This window comes from Lipotes vexillifer, unplaced genomic scaffold, assembly GCF_000442215.2.
Source record: "Lipotes vexillifer unplaced genomic scaffold, Lipotes_vexillifer_v1.1 scaffold71, whole genome shotgun sequence".
Classification (NCBI taxonomy): Eukaryota; Metazoa; Chordata; class Mammalia; order Artiodactyla; family Lipotidae; genus Lipotes; species Lipotes vexillifer.
Window position 1 is genome coordinate 6,168,499 of NW_006793703.1, and position 21,167 is coordinate 6,189,665.

Sequence of the window (21,167 nt, forward strand, 5' to 3'; positions counted from 1 at the left end):
GGAGTCAAGTATTAAGAGGAGGATTAAGAAAGATAAGGAATGAGGAAAAAAAGATATCTAAGTTCTATGACCTTCAGTTGCACGGTTTCTGGAGAGCGATGCAAAAAAGGTCAGAGGTTAAGGGTAACATATCCAAACTAGGAGACTTGGAGAGCAAAGGAAAGTGCTATAATTATGACGTGATAATTATGTCAGAACATCAGGCATAAACCAGGAGTGTCCTGGACAAATAGACATACAGTTAGTTACCTAGTTGAGGAGGAAGTTAGTAGCACAGCCAGGAAGGCAGCAGATACCATCTGTTAACTCAAAGGATTTGGTTGTGAAAAGGAAAATAGGACGTAAGTCAGAAGGACTAGTAGGGATAAGAAAAGGCTTTATCAGTTACCTATGTGGGAGGAGGGAGGACTTCTGATGTTGTAAAGGAAATGGAAGGAGTGGACAAGAGCATCCTGTACCCTCCATCTCGCTGAACTTCACGACGCACACAGGGGGCCCTCAGACCTTTCTTGTGTGAGTGTTGACTGGGACACCAGTCCTCCAGGAAGCAGCAAAGACTAGAATAAGCAGGAGTGGAGACGGGCCTTTCTCCCTTTGAAACTATATGGAAGGAGAAAAGAAAACACCATATGACAAGAAAAGGCAGGCCAGAGTGCTGTATTTCAACCTAGTGAGTATCAGAGGATCGAGGTGTCAGAGAAGAATGCTTTTCCAAACTGGCCTTCACTATGGCCTTTTCTTCAAGGGAAAAAAGCAAGTTAACTCTTAGGAGTTCTTTAAGGCTAACACATATGTAGACTGCCAGAAAGAGAACAATAGGAAATATACCCATAGTGCAAGATATAATTTCATTCAGTGCTGAGCAGTTGTTTTATTTATAATTTCATTTCAGGTACAACTTGGGGGCTACAGAGAGGTCAGAGGAACACCTGTCCAGCTAAGTTTAAACCTGAGAAAGAAAACAATGGTTGGTGTCAGGATACGAAAATGTGACCATACTGATTACGTGGGGGGAGAGGAAACTCTCAGCCAAATGTCAGACAGAGGCTAAATAATCAAAATGGGGTTCATCTACAGATGATTCTTAAATTACAACTAGGCAACTCATCCAAACTTAGCACAATCTTACACAAAGGGGAAGGGAAGGCTTTCGCAGAATGTAGTAGAAATAGACCTGTACAATCTGGCAACACCGTAGGGTCAGTGAATGGTCACCAGGGAACACTCAGTAGCAGGAAATTGCAAGGCATGAGTCACATTCTACAGCGCAGAGCTCACGGTATATATAAAATAACCAGGTGGACAGATATTTATTATAAAAGTCAGTTTATTTTCCCTTTCTGTGTTTCATATTTTCCCTTTTTGTCAGTAATGAGCAATTAACTGATTGGAAATCTGCTTGATTAAATAATATTAACAAGTTCATAAACGCACCACATTTGAGAGTATAAAGCAAGAGGTTGAAAAATATTCCCTAACCCAATGCAAACTAGGCAGCCTTCAAAATTGCACATTTTTCACCTGTTAACTTCCATAATTTAAAATATATATACAGTATGACCTTAAAATATTGATAATTAGTATAGAATTCACAGCCTTGAAGACATATATTCTACAAACTTCTAAAGAATAGATACCTAGATACACCTCAGGCCCTAGTAATCCATTAATGTGATTCAAGGTCACATACTTAACACTTACAGGGCCAAAAGGTCTTTCCTTTTTCTCTAATTCTAGTCTTCTGCTGAGGTAATGCAAGGAACCCAGCTGCGACAGAGATCAATCCTCTGAAAATAGGGCTAAGCAGATTAGCTTCCTAGTGGATCATAAAGTTCCCAGAGAACAAATCTGGGGTTGAGTACTTCAGTTGTAAATTACACACTGGCATGTTCACAATTGAGGTACCTTATGGTCCTTGAAAGGAAGACTAAAGACTTCCAGGAGCCAAAGGGAATTCTGAATGAAGACGGAGGGGAACAAGTTGACAATCACTTGAAGATATTTCTGCTTCTGGAGCTGAACGACTTTAGAGCAGATACAGAGGGACTGAGCCAATCAGCATGTAGTGTGATTTTTCCCACCGTGGTTAACAAAGGGATTCTCTGTCCAAGCAGGCTTATGCTGGACCCGGGTAGAGTGCTTTATCCGGATTTGATGCTTCAGAGACGAGGCACGCTCTGCAAACTCATGACCAAAGCAAAATGCAACGATCCTTTCTATTCGTGGAGCACGTCACTGATACAAACCATGCCTGACTGCCTTGTGGTCACTCGGCTTTCCAGACTGGAGAACTTGGGTCCAAGTCCAATACAGTATTTACAGTTAAAGGGATAAACCTCCACAGGCCAACAAAGACGCTGGCAGATTCATAGGCCATTCAGTACATTCATGAAACAACAGTGATAAAAATCATTAACAATAATTCCTCTAGTGTAGAAAAACAGCCCAGCCTTCACTCTGGTCAGCATCTCCAGTGGCTGACACTGTTGAAAGAGGCTTGACAATCTGAGGTTATGCTGGAGCTCTTAAGACAACCCCAAAATAAGGTGAATGAAAAGAAATAGTCCTGATGTGTCTCCTATTATTCTTGTTCTTTTGTGGGCACCAGTCACCCACTCAATATGCGAGCTTCTCGTCTTTGCATAAGATAGCATATTTCCCTCACTATTAATGGTGAAATAAATAGAATTGTGCAACTTGTCTGTGAAGAGAAAAAAGCATTGAACATGCAGTGACAAGTTAATTAATTCTGTTAGAGCATCATGTTTTGAACATAATAATGAATTTGGACAATTACATTCTTTTTGACTTCGTACAAGGACAACTCAATCTTTAATGAATTAGCAAATGATTTTGAAAATTACAGTTAATATTACAAAATACTTAATGTTACATTACAGTCTCCAAAAAAAGAACTAAGGTACACAGATTAAATAACTCATAGGAAGGGCAGAAAATTGATACTGGAGCTCAGATTTAAACAGTGTTTCTTCTAACAGATTCAGTTTTCTTTCTATTACATTTCTAGTATGATCATACCAACAGGTTCATCAGGAGATACTTCCCTCTACTCAGAAGTAGATGACAGAGTTATACGGCCCAGTCTGTAGAAGCTGGAGGGCACTCAGGCAGAAGAAAGCATCCTTTGTGATAGCAGAGTACATAAGCCTTAAGGCAGCTCCAGGGGATTCCAGGTGCTGAGCTATCCCAAAGGCTCCTTGGATAGGCTGAAGGACAGCATCTAGACTTGGGCAATGGAGGCTGCCTCCAATTAGGATGCCCTAGATTTAGGGACAGGATACTGAATGCATCCCCTGGTGGACGAAGTCATCACCAGACTCTCAAGTAGACCTGTCTTGAGCACCATCTCAATATGTGATAAGAGTATATCACATGCTTATTCAAAAGAGAGCAATGTTTTAAAAGCACAAGGCCTTATTCTGTATTGGCTGTTTCCCAGAAAGTACAGAGTTCCAGCCAAGAATGTCGAAGGCACAACAGATATTTTCTCAAGAGACTCGAGGTTCATTTTAGAACTTGCACACCACAGTGTTAACTACAGCAATGCTTCTTTTTTAACCCTATGTGGCTTGGCATACACATTTCCTTCAGAATTCCCAAATTATATTTAGCAGACAGAGAGTACTCTGGAAGAAGTACCCTATTAATGGTTGGGGGTATAAGCCTCTCTTCATTTTTTCTGGAATTATAAATGACAATACTCATTAGACTCAGGTCAAGGGCAAACTAACAGCCCTTTCCTTCCTTGAAAAATGAATGTGTCTTTCAGAATAATAAAATGTTACTTTTCACAATAGAATCTTTAAAAGCGGTCAGCAATTTTGTTGGTTTAAGAAGTGATTTAACCATAAAAAGAAATGAACTATTGATACGTGCAACAACATGGATGAATCTCAAAATAATTATGCTGACGGAAAGAAGCAGACAAAAATACATAGTGTATGATTCCATGTATATAAAACTCAAGAAAATGCAAGCTAATCTATAGCAACAGAAAGTACATCAGTAGTTACCTGGAGAGAGGTGGGACGGTGGAGAGGCAAGAGACAGGGATTACACAGGGGCCATGAAGAAACTTTTGGGAGTGATGGATACATTTACTGTCCTGATCGGAATGATGGGTTCACAGACATGCATGCACATATGTTAAACTGTACGAAATTTTACTTGTTAAATATATGCAATTTATTTTAAGTCAATTACTCCTCAACAAAAAAAAACTACTTTGCGTGTAAAAAAAGTGATTTAAGTAAATGCTTTGAACTAATTTAATTTAAAAACTACTAGTTTAAAAAAAACAAAAAGGGCACACACTTACCATAAGAATGAAAAAGTAGAAAACCCACATCCATCCTAGGCTGTCCTGGATCAAAGACACTAAATACTAAAAGGGAGAAAAAGAAATCACAATATAATCCTTTATAAAATAATAAACTGAAGTAGCTAAAAAGTAGATTAGGACTTCCCTGGTGGCGCAGTGGTTAAGAATCCGCCTGCCAATGCAGGGGACACGGGTTCGAGCCCTGGTCCGGGAAGATCCCACATGCCGCAGAGCAACTATGCCCGTGCGCCACAACTACTGAGTCTGTGCTCTGGAGCCCACGAGCCGCAACTACTGAAGCCCGCACACCTGGAGCCCATGCTCCACAACAGGAGAAGCCACTGCGATGAGAAGCCCGTGCTTCAAAGAGTACTACTGCAACAAAGAGTAGCCCCTGCTCACCGCAACTAGAGAAAGCCCACACGCAGCAACGAAGACCCAACGCAGCCAAAAATAAATAAAATAAAATAAATAAATTTATAAAAAAAAAATTAAGAGAGGATGATGAACAGCCTCAAGTCACTTCCATTTAATCAGTCGTTCTTCCAGTGAATGGTACTATAATTGATGCTTTTAAAATTAGTTCGTCTCCGCAACTTCCCTGGTGGTCCAGTGGCTAGGACTCCACGCACCCAATGTAGGGGGCCTGGGTTCGATCCCTGGTCAGGGAACTAGATTCCACATGCCACAACTAAGAGTTCGCATGCCGCAACTAAGACCCGATGCAGCCAAATAAATGAATAAATAAATAAATATTTTTTTTAAAGTTTGTCTTTTCAGTATACCACTCATTTTTCAATTACACTATTTGCTCACAGGATGACTGTATGACTTTGACACTCTACAGCATATTCTTTTATTTTCAATTAATAAAAGGTATCCAATAGTTTTTAACCCATGCTCTTTTAAAAAAAAATACATGTAACATAAAGCTTGCCATTTTAACCATCTTTCAGTGTACAACTCAGCAGCATCAAACACATTCATGATGCTGCACAACCATCACCACTACCTATTTTCAAAATTTTTCATCACGCCTAACAGAAACTCTGCACCCGTGAACACTCTGCAAGAACTCTCCATGGCCCCTCTCCTCAGCCCCTGATAAACTCTAATCTGCGTTCTGTCTCTATGAATTTGCCATTCAAGATATTTCATGTTAAGTAGAATCACACAATATTTTTGTGTCTGGCTTATTTCACTTAGCATAATGTTGTTAAGGTTCATTCATGTTGTAGCATGTATCAGAACTCCATTCCTTTTTATGGCTAAATAATATCCCATTGCATAGATATACCACATTTTGTTTATCCATTCATCTATCAACGGACACTTGAGTTGTTTCCACCTTCTGGCTACTATGAATAACGCTGCAGTGAACATCAGCAAACAAATATCTGAATCCGTTTTCAATTCTTTGGGGTACAACATACCTAGGAGTGGAATTGCTGGATCATATGGTAATTCTATGTTTAACTTTTTGAGGAACCACCATAGTGTTTTCTACAGTAGCTGCACGATTTTACGTTCCCACCAGCACTGTATGTGAATTTCTCCACATCCTCATCAACACTTGTTACTCTGTTTTGTTTTGTTTTAATTACAGCCATCCTAATTAGGTGTCAAGTGGTAGCTCATGTTTTTGCTTTGCATCTCCCTAAAGATGCTGAGAATCTTTTCAGGTGCTTACTGACCACTGGTATATATCTGTCATGAGGCGTCATCCCTATGTTTCCTGCTAAGGGCTTTATTAAGTCCATATTAAGTCATGGAGTTTGGGATTTCATACCTCAAGCAAGAGAAAATCATTCAAAAATCAACATGGCGGGGGAATGAGTAAAGCTAGCTATGCTTTAGTCCTGGTCCTGCTTCCCAAACCATGAAAGTCAACCTAATGCTGACCCATGTTCACAGATAGGGATCCTAACACTGGCAGGCATTCTAAATGAAAAGAAACTCCTTGAAATGCTAATTACAATCTACCCATTTGATTAATGAAGAAAACATTAGTTGGGAAGGAAAACTTAAAATACAGTAATTTCAGAAAAGGATGCCCAATACCCCTTATATGAAGACATCTGAACAGGTGGCCAATAGCATTTTTTTAGTTCCTACTCCAGGACAAATTTCTCCTACCTTTGCTAAGTTTGTTTTTCCTTTAGTCTCAGAATCAAATATGCTAACACACTGATCCTATAAATCATTCATTCTACAATCATTCCACAAATATCTGAATGTCTACTGTGTGCCAGGCACCGTTCCTGGTACCAGGGCTACAGTAGAACACAAAACAAATAAAATGCTGCCCTCGTGAAGCTCACCTTACAGTGGAAGACAATGTGTAATATATGGCTGGGTGGAGACCAGCATTAAGATGGTGTATCTCCCTCAGTATTTGCTCTTGCATTAACCACCAGCAATCGTATACCACTGATCCACCCCCATTAAGCAGCAATCTTCAAAGCCATTTAATGACCTCAATGTCAAAACTACAAGCCTTTTTCCTTCCATTCTCTTTCTCCTGACCTCTCTACCTCTATGATCTGAGTAACACACCTCCTCAAATTCTGGCTTCCTGTTTCTGTGACCACTGGGCATCCTCTGAGGTTTTGCCTATATTTTCTTTCCCCATTAAACATCACATCACTTCCACGGTTTCAACCGTATTATCCATGCAGTTGATTCTCAAATCCACATTTTGCAAAATCCCCATTTTGCAATGACCTAGAGTAGTATACCCTAGGCGAGGCATGACTCATGACTGTCCCAGAGAAGGGATGCCTTTCTGAAGCTGAATGTAAGCAAAAAAGATCGATTTGAATAGTTCTGATTACCTAGAGTAGGCCAATCTTAGCCCAGATCTCAAACTTTAGAGTGCATAAGAATCGCCAGGAAGGCTTGCTGAAATACAGATCCCCAGGCTCTCACTCAGCAAGTCTACAGTAAGCTTAGTGTTTGGTACTTTAATGAACCCCCAGATGATTCTGGCATAAGACATTTATGAACCGCCTTTTGAGACACGGTTGTAGGAAGCAGAGTAAGCGACTCAGGGCAGCTGCAGAGTCCATGGCAATTTCTGGCAGGGATCCATGGGAAGAATGTGTGTACGTGTGTGTGTCTGGTAGGGGAGAGAGGTAGGGCCTGCATGTCAGGTGTGGGGTAATGAGAAGCATGTGTCTCATGGCCTCCTTGGAGTGCCAAGTTCAGGCTGGAAGAAAGGGGTGGCGGGCTGGGACTGGAGAATCTGTCTTATGAGGTGTTAGCTTCTTTTCAGACAGGAAGAATCTGGAGGTAAAAGTGGAAAGAAGGAACTGATAAATGTAGAGCAACCTTCCACATTAGGTCACATCAGCTGGACCTCAGAGACTAAAAACCCAAGGCTTTCAGTACAGTGCACTACAGCACAAGAGTGCCACCCTACTGTGGCCCAGAGGGTGGGGGTAAACTCTTCCACCGCTGAAGAACTGCTGAGCACTCCATGTCAAGCCCTCCCCTGCTCTCTCACCTGGCCCACCGCAGCTCCAATGCTCCCGGTTCCATCAACTATTCCTGTGACGGTCGCCAAAGCCTCAGTGCTGCCTTGGATCAGCTCCTGACGACCCAGGTCCGCAGAAATAGCAGAGCTAATCATATTAGAAGGTCCACCAATAAAAAATCCTGAAGTCATAAACAGAACAGGTTCTTATTAAGACACTATTTGTAACAACGCTAGGAATCTACTGAATAAAGCAAACTCTTAATCCCAATACTCCAATCAGTAGGTTGGAGAGAAACAAAAAGAGGGGAAAAAAATAACCAATAAAAATGGAAACTCCCCCAGATAGTAACATCTTCAAACTAGTTAGCATCCACTTTTCTCTAGAAAATAGAGTGAACACACAGCTTTCTAATCCTGTGAAGTGCACACGCACTGACAACTAACTGCACTAGCTTGTCAAATTCTCTTATGGTAGAGGTGCAGCGCAGAGCATCTGACTGCCCAAATTCAACCAAACGTATTGAAAAAAAAGAGGGACAGGAGAAAAAGCGGTTTCAGTGGTGTAGGGGGTTCCATCGACCACTGCTTGCGGTGAGGCTGTCCAAGGACTGAGCGGGAGTTGGCCCATGTGACTCTGTCCATGAGGCTGCATCAGTCCCACGTGCCTCATAGAGCAGGAGCAGCTCCCACTATCCTATGATCTCAAGTTGAAAAATAAGAATTCTTCTATAACATGGTCCCTAATTGCACTCAATTGTTTCACCTGGGGCTCAAGTGAAGAAATTCTGACCAATTCCAACACAGAAGGAAAAACTAGCTATACTGGACCTTTTGAAAGCTGGTGAATTGGTTTCCAATGCAGCATCTTCCTAAGCCACTTCCGCAAGTAACATGAGCAGGCGGGGCAGCAATCAAAAATCTTAGGAAATCTGTCAAAAGGGACTGACTCTGTCACGACAGGACTGAGGAGGTCACATGAGAGCAGAGAAGTAGGATCTGAAGGAGGCATCTTTCCTTTTTACCTTCTGAGTTCTCTATAATTGTGGTTTTAGCATTACTCAAATTGAAGAAGAAATCAGTTTCCTTTTTTCCTTTTTCCTTACAGAGGAACAGTACAGTGAAATGGAGCCTATGCCATACCTGTGACAGCCATCAGAAGCGCATTGATGGACTTATCATTTGGAGAACCTGTGAGGAAAGACACAGACACAGAACAACGATCTGAAGAGCGCATTATGTGTGCCTCCACCCAACAGTACAAACAGATCTGGGCCTGGATCTCCGTGACCTCACAGATCGAGCTCCCAGGGACAACAAGCGCATACAGCTCCATCACCACCTCCCCCAGCTTTTATTTGTAATGTCTGCTTCTTGCTGGTGCTCAAGCTAATGTGACTTCTAAAAGCTTACAGGAAAACTCTACTTCTATCTCAGCAGCATCTTAAGGGACATATACCAAACCTACTAATTACCATCTTTCCTCTTTTGAAATCTTGTCCCTTTTATTGTTTTATTGGCTCTAATGCTGCCACTCTGGAGCCTACCCTTGAACAAAGCATATACACTCCCAAGCAAGCTTTTAAACAAACCAACAAAGCAGAAGAGATGCCAGTTTCCTCCCCAACACAAATAAAACTATGTGATACTTTTAGCGGCATTTACAGGACAATACAAAGGTCCCATATTATGACTTTGTGGCTGGTCTCAACTATCCCCCCAGGGTTGATCACTGACTCAAGGCAAATAAATGCCTTAGTCCTAAGAGATGAGGAAAACAGTTTAATTGCAAGGGAATACTCACGACTATATCCAACGAGGGACCCCACGGCCAGAAGCAGACTGAGAGCTAACACCGGGGCTCTCTTCTGTAGCACATCAGAGATGAAGCCTTGCAGAGTTCCACCTTCAAGCACAAAGAGTGCAACCCAATCAAAATTTCTAATTTAGCTCAGTTACCTGACTCTTGCTTACCACATACCCTCCACCTGCAATCAGAATCCTAACACTGGTCTATCCAAAAAGAGAGCTGGCTCTCCTAAAAAATTTCCTCCGTAATTTCCTTTTAGAAAGGTTATCTGACTATTAACTGCCATGATGGCTTGATGGGGACGGGACACAACAAATAAGGGAAAATCATCAAAACTACCCCACTGTTCCTTGCTGCCTTTCCTTCTCCAACCAGCTGTGAAGGCTTTTCCTGCTTTTTATTTTAAAAGATAATTAATTAAGGACTGTGCTTCATCGGCTATTAGTAATAGTGAACATAAATATTCACTAAAATTAAGTGCAGCAATCATGGTTTGGTAATAACTAATAGATCAAGACGTTTAAAAGAAGTGATGTGGATCCTTGAAGCAACGCAGTCACATTTAGATGCAGTCCTACTTGGAGTCTAGGGGCAATGGGACACCTGGTACACCCTCATCAGAAGTACGTGCAGGTCTAAAGGCAGCAAGCTCACCTTTGGCTCTGGATCTAAGAATAAGGGCACACAAGTTCAAGTACAGCAACAGTATATCACCTAAGGATACACTGTGCTTTCATGTGCTCAGGGCAGTTTAGTCTTTCCACACTTCTAAATGTAAACATTACAAAAAGGATATTAAGGTTCTGCCATAGCCATATAAGCAGTGCCCACTAACATGCAATCTGTACATCTGTCTGATTTTAAAGTTTCCTACTTCCTTGTTTACACTTCCAGGTAGAGCAAAAAGTCACTGTTAAAATCTGCTGTGTACAATGAAGCAACTGCAAAACAAAAAAATTAATCCCTGCTATTATTCCTACCTTTATGATCTGACAATCAACACACTAAGCTAGTACGTTTCCCTTCTTTGGCTGCTGTGTGGTATATAAAATGAACACATTCACATCCTAACTTGAATCTCTGACATACAATTTGCTTTACAGCTAAGCTATCGCTTAAAGTGTACAAAAGGGTTACATTTAAAGGGATCAGAGAGAGACATCCCTGCACTTCCCAAGACAAAAGAACTGATCCATCAACAAAGGACTGAGAAAAAAGAGCCCTGTAAATCACAGGGCTGCCATAGGCTAGGTCTTCTTTTCTAAGGACTTCTTTTTTTTTTTAAGAGTTTGGCTATTTACTCATAGGACAGTTTAGGAAAAATAGCTGTGGAATAAGTAATAAAACTTTAAGTGATGCCAGATTTCATAACCCAGTAAAATATGACTAGTGACTAATTCTTATTACAGAAAAAGATGTATCACTGGCCTTACCTACAATTCCTCCAACATCGTACCAAATGGACAGCTTGTCGGCTTCAGCCTCCTTCCATCCGAAGTTATTACTCAGATAAAAGGGCAACCAGAAGAAGAAGGAGTAATTCACTAACTTCAAGCAGGCATAGGCCAGTGAATACTATAGGGAAAAACAACCAACTACCAGTAAGGAACAAACGGCACAGCATAACTACCATTTAAATGTAATTAACCAACAAAACAAAACAGAGGAGTTTGGGGCGAATAGTACCTGATTTTCAAATTAAATATTTCTACAAATTCCTACTTGCCTGACTTTACCCAGTCTCCCTCTTCTCTTCATCCCCCCTTAGCGTCTAGAAAGGCAGTACAGTAGGCCTTGGGATAAAAAACACATAGGACTACTCCTTAATTGTCCCTCCACTTTCTTCTTTCAGTTCTCTGGTAGAAGCAAACCTGCAAGGCAGGGCACATACTCATATTTCTTTATATAGATAAAGATAAAAGGTATTCATGCCACTGACTAGCACTAGCCACACGCAAACGAATCCAGTAACATCACAGCCTTTATTGCAAGCAGCCAGACTTTTTTGTTTCTACTTTCTGTGAAGTTAACATTATAGACAATGCAAAGCAATGGGACTGGACTACTTTTCTTAAGAAAAGCATCAACATGAAAACTACTTTCACGCTGCAGTTTCCACAGGCTTTGAGTCAAAAGTGAAAGAACAGGATCATCATGGGTCTTGTGGCTCTAGGTTGAGGAATGAAAGTTACAGCTGCCTTAAGATGGCAGCGGGGCTGAGAATCCTATATTCAACACATTATTACCAGGAAATCCTGACATTTAGCATCAAAGGAAAAAGGGGGAGGAACAGAGAGACTGACTTCAAAGGGTGTCTGGCTAGTATATTCTTTTCCCTGGAGCTGCCAGTTATTCCCTAGGTATCACTTGTTTTAAAGCAGCTTCCCAGGCAGGGCAGCAGCCACCCCCTAGAGAGCCAAATCCCAATCATGAGTGCATTTTGTCCAGACAGCCTGCCACAAAGACAAAGGAATTAAGTTAACTGGATTTCCTTTACACCCTGCCCGTGGCAGGGAACAATAGCTTGTGAAACACAAAGCAATAGCAGAAGAGGGCCATGTTTAGTCACAACAAATCTAAGTTCTGTCTCAGAAATTAACCTATTACCAGCAGAACATTTTTATAACTACTTTAAAAAATACTGCTCATTAGCATAAGAACAGGCCCAAAGGAACTTGCATTTCCCTTGTATTACACATCATCTTTTGGTTGAAGACTTGTGGGAACTTACACTTAAATTTTAACTCACGCTTGAACTATCTTGTTTGTAAATGTCAATTCTCTTAGCTTGGGGGCAGGTAGAAGGGAACTGGAAAGTATGAAATAGAACAACCTGCAGACTCTGAATTAACTGACGGGTTATGTTCATAAAGCACCATTAAACAATAAAATAAAAAAGGTGCTTATTCACAATACAATAACCCAGTGTTACAGACTCCAGGGAGGACTGGTAGGCTTTCTGTCCATAGGAAGGGGAACTGAGACACGAGGACGGGCTGAGTGACTTACCCCAGGCCTAGTTAATGGGTAAGCTGGCAACATAACCTAGGCCTCTTAACTTCCACTCCCAAGCTAGAGCGCCCAAAACACCAAGACAGAAAAACTGCAGCAGAAGGGCTTCAGTTTAGACATTAGGAAAAAACCTAACTGTAAAGGTTGCGGAAACACTGGAATGCATTACCAGGAAATACTGTGGGGTATTATGCTCTGGACCTTTAACAGAAGGGAAAACTTTTTTCCCCTAGAATAGTAAGGATATAGGCAAATCAAACAGACCGAACAGACCACTCAAACCTCTCTTGGGCTATTTATAATTCTGTAAGACTTCAACAGGCCAAAAGGTATATATTTTAAAATATCAATTTTGCCTTCTTACTCGAAGGCTAGACCACGGTCAGCAAATTCCAGCTCACGGGCCAAATACGGCCAGGCCCATTTGTTCCGTATCGTCCATGGACTCCTTTCCTCTACTGAGTTGAGCGATTGTGGCAGAGACTGTATGGTGCCCCCAAAGCTGAAAACATTTACTAACTGGCTCTGTACAGAAAAGGTTTTGCCAAACCCTGCATTAGATTTCAGATAAAACTTCAAGTGGTGCCAATACAGAAACAAGCTGAGGGCCAATATTCGCTATTCCTCTGAACATATATTCCTAAAATAAAGTCTCAGAGAGAAGCGAAATACTTCAAGATGCTTTATCCCAGGCAGAGTTACTATCCAGGCTATAACATCTCACTGGCTGTGGTGAGGAGATTTGAACAGGCTTTACCGCTATAACTCCGGGAAGGCAACAAGCCTGGTAAAAGCTTATCGCCTTGACTTGGGTAATAGTCTTGTCTTCTTGGATTGAATAATTAGGCTCAGCTTCATCTTCATTTTCAGCACCACTAATTAATGGCCTGTGTGAGTCGTCTTCAAAATTTTCTTCGGCCTCAATACCTGGGAGACCTACAACAAGAGTGACAGCCATGTTTATAGAGGGCCCTCCAGGTGCCCAGCACTGGGCTAAGTGCTTTGCATGCATCATTACTTACGGGGTCCATGTTATTTTTATTTCCATTTTACAGAAGAAGCTACTAAGGTTCAGAGTCCAAGGTCAATTAAGGTCACACAGCTAATGAGCCACAAACCCAGGCCTCTAATTCTCCTTGACCTGGCTTCAAAGCAAAGCTTTTTCAACTATATCACAGTCTCTCTCTTACATAATACCAAAAACACCATTAATTACGTGCTCTTAAACTGACATGTCTCTTTAGTATACTCAAAAGATAGAAGAATCATACATCTATCTGCTTCTGTGGTTTCACTTGTACACGTTCTGTATTTAACCACAGATAAGTATCACACTAAATTATTTTTATGAAGGAAAGGAAATCTGTCTCAAGAAGTGAAATTCGAAATACATCCATGCTAATTTCTAGCCAGCATCTCCATTATAAAACCCATTTGCAAATGATGAGTTTTCCCTGAATCTATAAAAAGGTGAGCCTCACTGCCTCAAACATTTGCAGCTGTGCCAGGCGAGGCCGCAGCGTCAACAGGATACAAACAGCAATACTGCTCCTTGCATTCACTGAAAGGAGCTCACAGTTCTCCTAGGAAGAAAGAGATGGGCTGTTCTGGCCACAGGTTTCTCTTTGCCTATAATAGTAAGACGTTCTGAGTAGAAGAGCAGCTTCTCACCAATTTCTTCGGGTGATACCAAGAGTCCAAAGAAGATGATGATCCCACCAGCAAACTGCACAGCCGCCGTCACCAGAAAGGCATACTGGAGGGGGAAGGGAAAGGTGTTCCTGACGCATCTGAGATGCTCATTAAAGGCACATTCATTAGAGGCACACGGGGGGAGGACAGGGCGACTGGAAAGGAAATGAGCGCTGAGCGCCTAGCCTGTGCCAGGCACTGAGCTAAGTGTTTTACTTGTGTTTTCTCACAAGTTTTTCCCAGTGACTCTGTGGGACTCAGAGAGGATAATTAAGGTCCACGGGACACTGAGTGGTACTATTACGATCATGAAATCAGAATTAGCTCCAAAAGTAATACTCCTTACACTACTCGGCCTCCTACAAGACAGTATCTGCCCTCAAAGATATTTTCCAGGTGAGGGGATTAAACAGTACACAAAATAATAGTATAAGGCAGCATGTAGCTGATAAATGAGAAGGCCCAGTCCTAACAGGAAACAAACAGAGGAACTGAATTCAGAAGAAGGAAACAGCTAAAGAGGTTGAAGGAGGGAGACAATGCTTTAGGGAGCAGCTGAAAATCATAGCAATTGACCACCTTTCCTGGCACGGCTGAGGCAAAGGCACCGGGTGGGAGGGAGATGGAAAGCCTTCTGCATGGTGGGGGCTGAGGGCTTCTGCTGGGGGTAACAGGGAAGAACACTGACTTGGAAAGGTGCTATCCAGATGAAAGACTCAAGAGCCAGGCTGCATCACTGAATATTATTTTATTTAAGAGTGGAGCCTGATGCAGATAGACAGGTGACAAAATGAGTTTTTCCAGAAGTCAAATCTGGGAGCAGCACGTAGGGTGAACTGAAATTCCCATCGGAGCCAATTAGTACAATCCAGGTGTGAAGCTAAGAAACCTGGGAAAAGGTGAATGTGAACACAGGAAGGACGTCCCACTGGCCCTAACTAGAACAGAATTCTTCAGGGACCAAACACTTGGTGAGCAGCTTAAAAATGTATCTGCTGCTTTTCAAGAGAGCAATTTACTTTTCAAAAGAGCAACTTACTTTTAATTATTAGGGTTTTAAACAGGCAATAGGTTGACAATGATTCAAGCAACAAAAAGTAGAAGATGTATAGTTAAACCCTCCCTCCCATCCCTTCTCCCAACCATTCAATTCTCATTTTTCCACATATAAGCACTGTTATTTCACTTTGACTTTCCAGAGATTGTTTTGGAAACATACAAGCCAATACAATAGATACTCTTTAATTCTTCCTCCATTTCACACAAATGGCAGCATTCAACACACACGGTTATGCACCCTTGCTTTCTTCACTTAACACACCATTGAGCTGTTTCCCTGTCAGGACATTAGGGCTGCATAATTCTATTTCACAACTGCACAGCATTCCACTGAATAGGAGCTCCTTATTATAACCATTTCCCTTTTGGTTGACATCTGTTACCAATCTTTTACTATTACAAATAATGTTGAAGTAAATAACCTTGTATATGTATCTCTCTGTACATGCTGAAGTATATTCACCAATGGGATTAATTCACAGATGTGGAACTGCTTGGTGAGAGCCATTATAATTTTGATAGACCATACTGACCCCAAGAGGTGCTATTTACTCTCCCATCTGCAATGCCTGTTTTGTCACATCCTCATAAACATGTTACCAAGCTTTTGGGTTTTTACCAATATAATAAGTATACGGTGTCGTTTCTTTTCTTTTTTTTTTTACAGTGTAGTTTTAATTTGCATTTCTCTGCCGACTAACACCTAACCTCCATAAGGTAGAGATTTTTGTCTCTTGGTCAGGGCTCTATTCTTTACTGCCCTGGGGCACTTAGAGGAGCTTAAAAATATTTACTGAATGAAGGAATAAATTCTGAGTGAAGTGGAATACCCTGTCGTATGTTTACAAGCCATTTCTATTTCCTTTTCATGAACTACAGAGTCAAATCCTTTACCTTTCTTTCTGTGTGTTGGTCTTTTTCTTATCAATTTGTGGGCATTCTTTATATATTAAGGAAATTAGCTCTTCATCTGTAACATGTGTTGCAAATACTTTCCCCAACCGATATGTCTTTAGATTTGGCTGTTTTTCCATGACTAACTTTTTAACGTGTTTGAATTTACCAAGAGTTTGTCCACTCTTAATACAAACCTTGCCCCATCCAGACATAGCTCTAGGTCATTTTAAATGGTCACAGGATTATTTCCTAAAATAGAAAATATATTTATATACTCAAGAAAAAGCTAGAAAGAAACACCTACCTCATAACCATACTGCAGAACGGAAGAAGCTAGACATGCTCCCAAAATATTGCCCACTGAGGCACAGGCACTCCAGAGACCAAAAACAACTCCTCGTCTATGATGGAAACAGTGCAGAACAGAAGACAATAGAATCAGAAGGGATTTTATGTGCAGTTCAAATACAAAATGGCCAAAATAGTGCAGGTTCGCATTACAAAGAATCAATATTCTATTTTAACGTTTTTTTAAAGTACACCCAAATGGCAAAACATTAGGTAGGTCTCTTCTAAGATTTTATTAAGTTCAATTTGGGGCTCACTGAAAAACACCATTAAGAGAATTTAAAAAGACAAGCCACAGATTGGGAGAAACTATTGGATATCATTTATCTGACAGAAGACTTGTCACTGGAATATAAAGAACTCTCAAAACCCAATAAGATGAAAAATAGACAACGCAATAAAATGTTAAAGAGTATAAATCTACAATAATCTCAAATACAAAGTTTCTGAAAAAGGAGCAAAAGATTTTAATAAATACTTCACACACACAAAAAATAAGATGCGGAATTCCCTGGTGGCGCAGTGGTTAAGAATCTGCCTGCCAATGCATGGGACACGGTTTGAGCCCTGGTCCGGGAAGATCCCACATGCCATGGAGCAACTAAGCCCGTGTGCCTCAACTACTGAGCCAGCGCTCTAGAGCCCACAAGCCACAACTACTTAGCCCACGTGCCACAACTACTGAAGCCTGCGTGCCTAGAGCCCATGCTCCGCTACAAGAGAAGCCACCGCAATTAGAAGCCCGTGCACTGCAACGAAGAGTAGCCCCGCTCACCACAACTAGAAAAAGCCTGAGTGCAGCAACAAAGACCCAATGCAGCAATAAAATCAAGTAAATAAATTTATATTAAAAAAAAAAAGAATCCGCCTGCCAATGCAGGGGATATGGGTTCAATCCCTGGTCCAGGAAAATCCCACATGCCACAGAGCAACTAAGCCCGTATGTCACAACTGCCTGTGCTCTAGAACCTGCAAGCCACAACTACTGAGCCCGTGCACCCTAGCGCCCGTGTGCTGCAACGACCGAGCCTGCGTGCTGCAACAAGTGATGCCCACGCGCATAGAGCCCATGCTCCGCAACGAGAAGCCACCGCAATGAGAAGTCCATGAACCGCAACCAAGAATAGCCACCACTCACCGCAACTAGAGAAAGCCTGCGTGCGGCAACAAAGACCCAATACAGCCAAAAAATTAAAAAAATAAAAAATAAATAAGATGCAAATAAGCACATGAAAAGATGCTCAACATCATCAGACATTAGGGAAATGCAAATTAAAACCACAAGGAGGTATCACTACACACCTACTAGAATAGCTAAAATCAAAACACACTGAGCATACCAAGTGTTGACAAGGATGTATAGCACCTAGAATCCTTATACTCTGCTGGTGGGAATGTAAAATGGTTCAACCACTTCAGAAGAAATTGCCAGTTTCTTAAAAAGATAAACACACACCTATCATATGATCCAGCCATCCTACTACAAGGTATGTATCCAAGGGAAATGAAAGCATATGTCCATACAAGGATTTGTGAACAAATATTCACAGTAGCTTTACTAGTAAAAGCCGAAACTAAAAGCCTGAATGTTCACCAATAGGTGAACAGATAAATTGTGATATAATCGATGACTCCTCAGCTATAAAAAGGAATGAACTATCAATGCAGACATGAATTAATCTCAACGTTACTGTGCTGAGTGGAAGAACACAGTCAAGAGGACATACTGAAAAAAAAAAAAAAAAGAAGACATATTGCATGATTCCATTTATATAAAATTTTAGAAAATTCAGATTAAAGTGACAGAAAGCAAATCAGTGGTTGACTGGAGATGGCAGTGGGAAGGAGGAATTACCAAGGGGCATGAGGAAACTTTGGGAGTGATGGATATGTCATTATCTTAATTGTGATGATACTTTTACAGGTGCATGCATGCCAAAACTCATCCAACTGTACCCTTTGAACATGTGCAGCATATTGTATACCTCAATAAGGCCATCAAAAAAAAAAATGGATATGTGGATGAAGAGTGTGTGGAAGGGAAACTAGCTATTACAATAGTCCTGGAGAAAAACAACTAGCTCTGGACACAGGCGATGGCAGTAGGGCTGCTGAAGAAAGAAAAAGACCAAAAAAAAGCAGTTAAGAAAAATTAATTTTTTTAACGTTTAAATTTGTGTATTAGGACTTCCCTGGTAGTGTAGTGGTTAAGAACCCACCTGCCAATGCAGGGGACACGGGTTCGAGCCCTGGTCCGGGAAGATCCTACATGTCACGGAGCAACTAAGCCCATGCGCCACAACTACTGAGCCTGCGCTCTAGAGCCCGCAAGCCACAACTGTTGAGCCCATGTGCCACAACTACTGAAGCCCGCACACCTAGAGCCCATGCTCTGCAACAAGAGAAGCCACCGCAATGAGAAGCTGGCGCACCACAACGAACAGTAGCCCCCCGCTCGCCACAACTAGAGAAAGCCCGTGTGCAGCAACAAAGACCCAACACAGCCAAAAAATAAATCAATCAATAAATTAAAAAATTTATTTTTTAAAAAAAGTATGTGTTACATTTTAAAAACTAATTTTAAAAAATAAATTTGTATTTTATTCTACTTAACACATATCAATAACACACGGTGTCAGGTCTAGGTTCTTCAGCTCTTTCAACATTTTTATAACCTCACTGAGACAGAAGGAATCTTAGAAATGAACAGGCAGACAACATTTAACAGTGAAAAATAAAGTCTTTTCAGAAGTCCCAGCTCTGCCACTTCCAGCTGGGTGATCTCCACCAAGTCCCAGCCCAGGCTCAGGGCTCTCATCTGGAAAGCGCTGTGCTCCTCAAAGGACTGAGTGCAGTGACAGAGTTGACAGTTTGGGCCTGCAAGGGTGTATCTACTAGTACTACCTGCCTCAATGTGTTTTAAAAAACTACGACCCCGACAACGGGAGGAGGGACACGATTCAGCCAGGGTAATAGCTTTCCAAGGCAACATCCTCAGTGGATCACAAACCTACCAAGAGCGTCCTAGAGGGTCTGAATAACACTGGCTGACCAAAGACATGATTTCAGAAGAAACTGGCTGAAAACTGTGACTTTAAGTTATCATAGTTTTATTGGTACTTCGTGGTTTATTGTTACATTTCACAGGAAGAGTCACTGTGTGTCAGGCAATGCATCATTGATTTCACCTACTAGTGTTATTTGCTTAAAAACAAACTGTCTTACTTTCAAAAGTAAACTGTAATGGCTTTCTTGAATTTGTTGTCTTTGTGACTGAGCCAGGGAAATAATCAAGGTCAGCCTACCCAGTCACTGCCACCTACCACCAAGTGTCACCCAATTTATAAAAGTTCAGATAAGGATTATCTCAAAATGATACATGTCAAAGTGATTATCCTTGAAGTGACAGGATTTCAGGTGGTTTTACCTTTATTTCTGTGTTCATTTATTTATTTATTTATTTTTGCCGTTCGTGGGCCTCTCACTGCTGTGGTCTCTCCCGCTGCGGAACACAGGTTCCGGACGCGCAAGCTCAGCGGCCATGGCTCACGGGCCCAGCCACTCTGTGGCACGTGGGATCCTCCCGGACCGGGGCACAAACCCGTGTCCCCTGCATCGGCAGGCGGACCCTCAACCTCTGCGCCACCAGGGAAGCCCCTCTCTGTGTTCATTTATATTACCTGGTTTGGCTACAATAATCAAGTAACCTTTGTATAATTTTCAAAAATCATGCTTGGAAAGAAGTTATGTTAAAAATCTTAATAAAAATAAATAACACACAAGCAGACAGCATCTCCTACTCCAAAAGAAAACTAAAGTATCCCGGGGGAATGAGTACCTCCGAAAATCAATTCTGTTAAACCAGTGACACTAGAGTTGGAAAGAACTGGAAATCACTAGCACGCTGAACATAATCAGAGCATTCTCATTAAGCGGTGCTGATTCTAACCACAAGGCATTTTACAGGTGAACTTTCACAACAATACAGATCATTAGCCAGCAAGCACCTCTACTCCTACTGTGAGACTGGGGAAGCTGGAAAACCGAGAGGAGTTGGTCAAAGCATGCACTGATCACTGCAGCGGGTGGATAATGCCTGCTGTGTACACTGGTCCCTACGTAAAAGAGTAAACAAACAAAAAACAGAGAGCCATCGATGAAATAAATGTGCATCTCACAACACATCAATATTTATCCAGGACAAATGACAGAAATCCAAATTAACAGTATTCCCACAGGCAGAGTGTCATAAACAATGATAAACAACAAAGGCAGAGTGCCACAAACAACAATAAACAACAAAGCCAAGTCTTTGCGTAGCTCAATTTATTTTCCATCCTGTAAATTAAGTATGGTTCTTCTTGAGTGGCAGTAGGTGCCCATCCTCAAGCCATGGCCCCCGCCACACACACACACACACACACTCACATACAACTAACTGATAAGTACTTAAAGGTTTATGGGAAAAACGGCCAACTTAACTAAGCCCCAAAGTTTGGCATTCTTCATGTGCATTTTCCTTTTTTTTTTTA

The 21,167-nt window shown here is 41.4% G+C and overlaps 1 protein-coding gene across 1 annotated transcript in view; it reads right to left on the bottom strand.

The window, feature by feature from the left end:
* Positions 1-1,309: 1,309 nt before the first annotated feature.
* The window catches only part of SLC37A3 (solute carrier family 37 member 3), a 35,927-nt gene continuing 16,069 nt past the window's right edge, over positions 1,310-21,167 (bottom strand). Inside the window, exons 6-14 of the mRNA XM_007466617.1 lie at positions 16,592-16,688; positions 14,311-14,395; positions 13,397-13,575; positions 11,061-11,202; positions 9,622-9,723; positions 8,961-9,008; positions 7,848-7,999; positions 4,340-4,405; positions 1,310-2,701 (exon numbers count right to left, since the gene is read on the bottom strand). Coding sequence (XP_007466679.1) covers positions 2,609-2,701; positions 4,340-4,405; positions 7,848-7,999; positions 8,961-9,008; positions 9,622-9,723; positions 11,061-11,202; positions 13,397-13,575; positions 14,311-14,395; positions 16,592-16,688 — 964 coding nt within the window. The 3' untranslated portion in view covers positions 1,310-2,608. The remainder of the gene's footprint in view (positions 2,702-4,339; positions 4,406-7,847; positions 8,000-8,960; positions 9,009-9,621; positions 9,724-11,060; positions 11,203-13,396; positions 13,576-14,310; positions 14,396-16,591; positions 16,689-21,167) is intronic.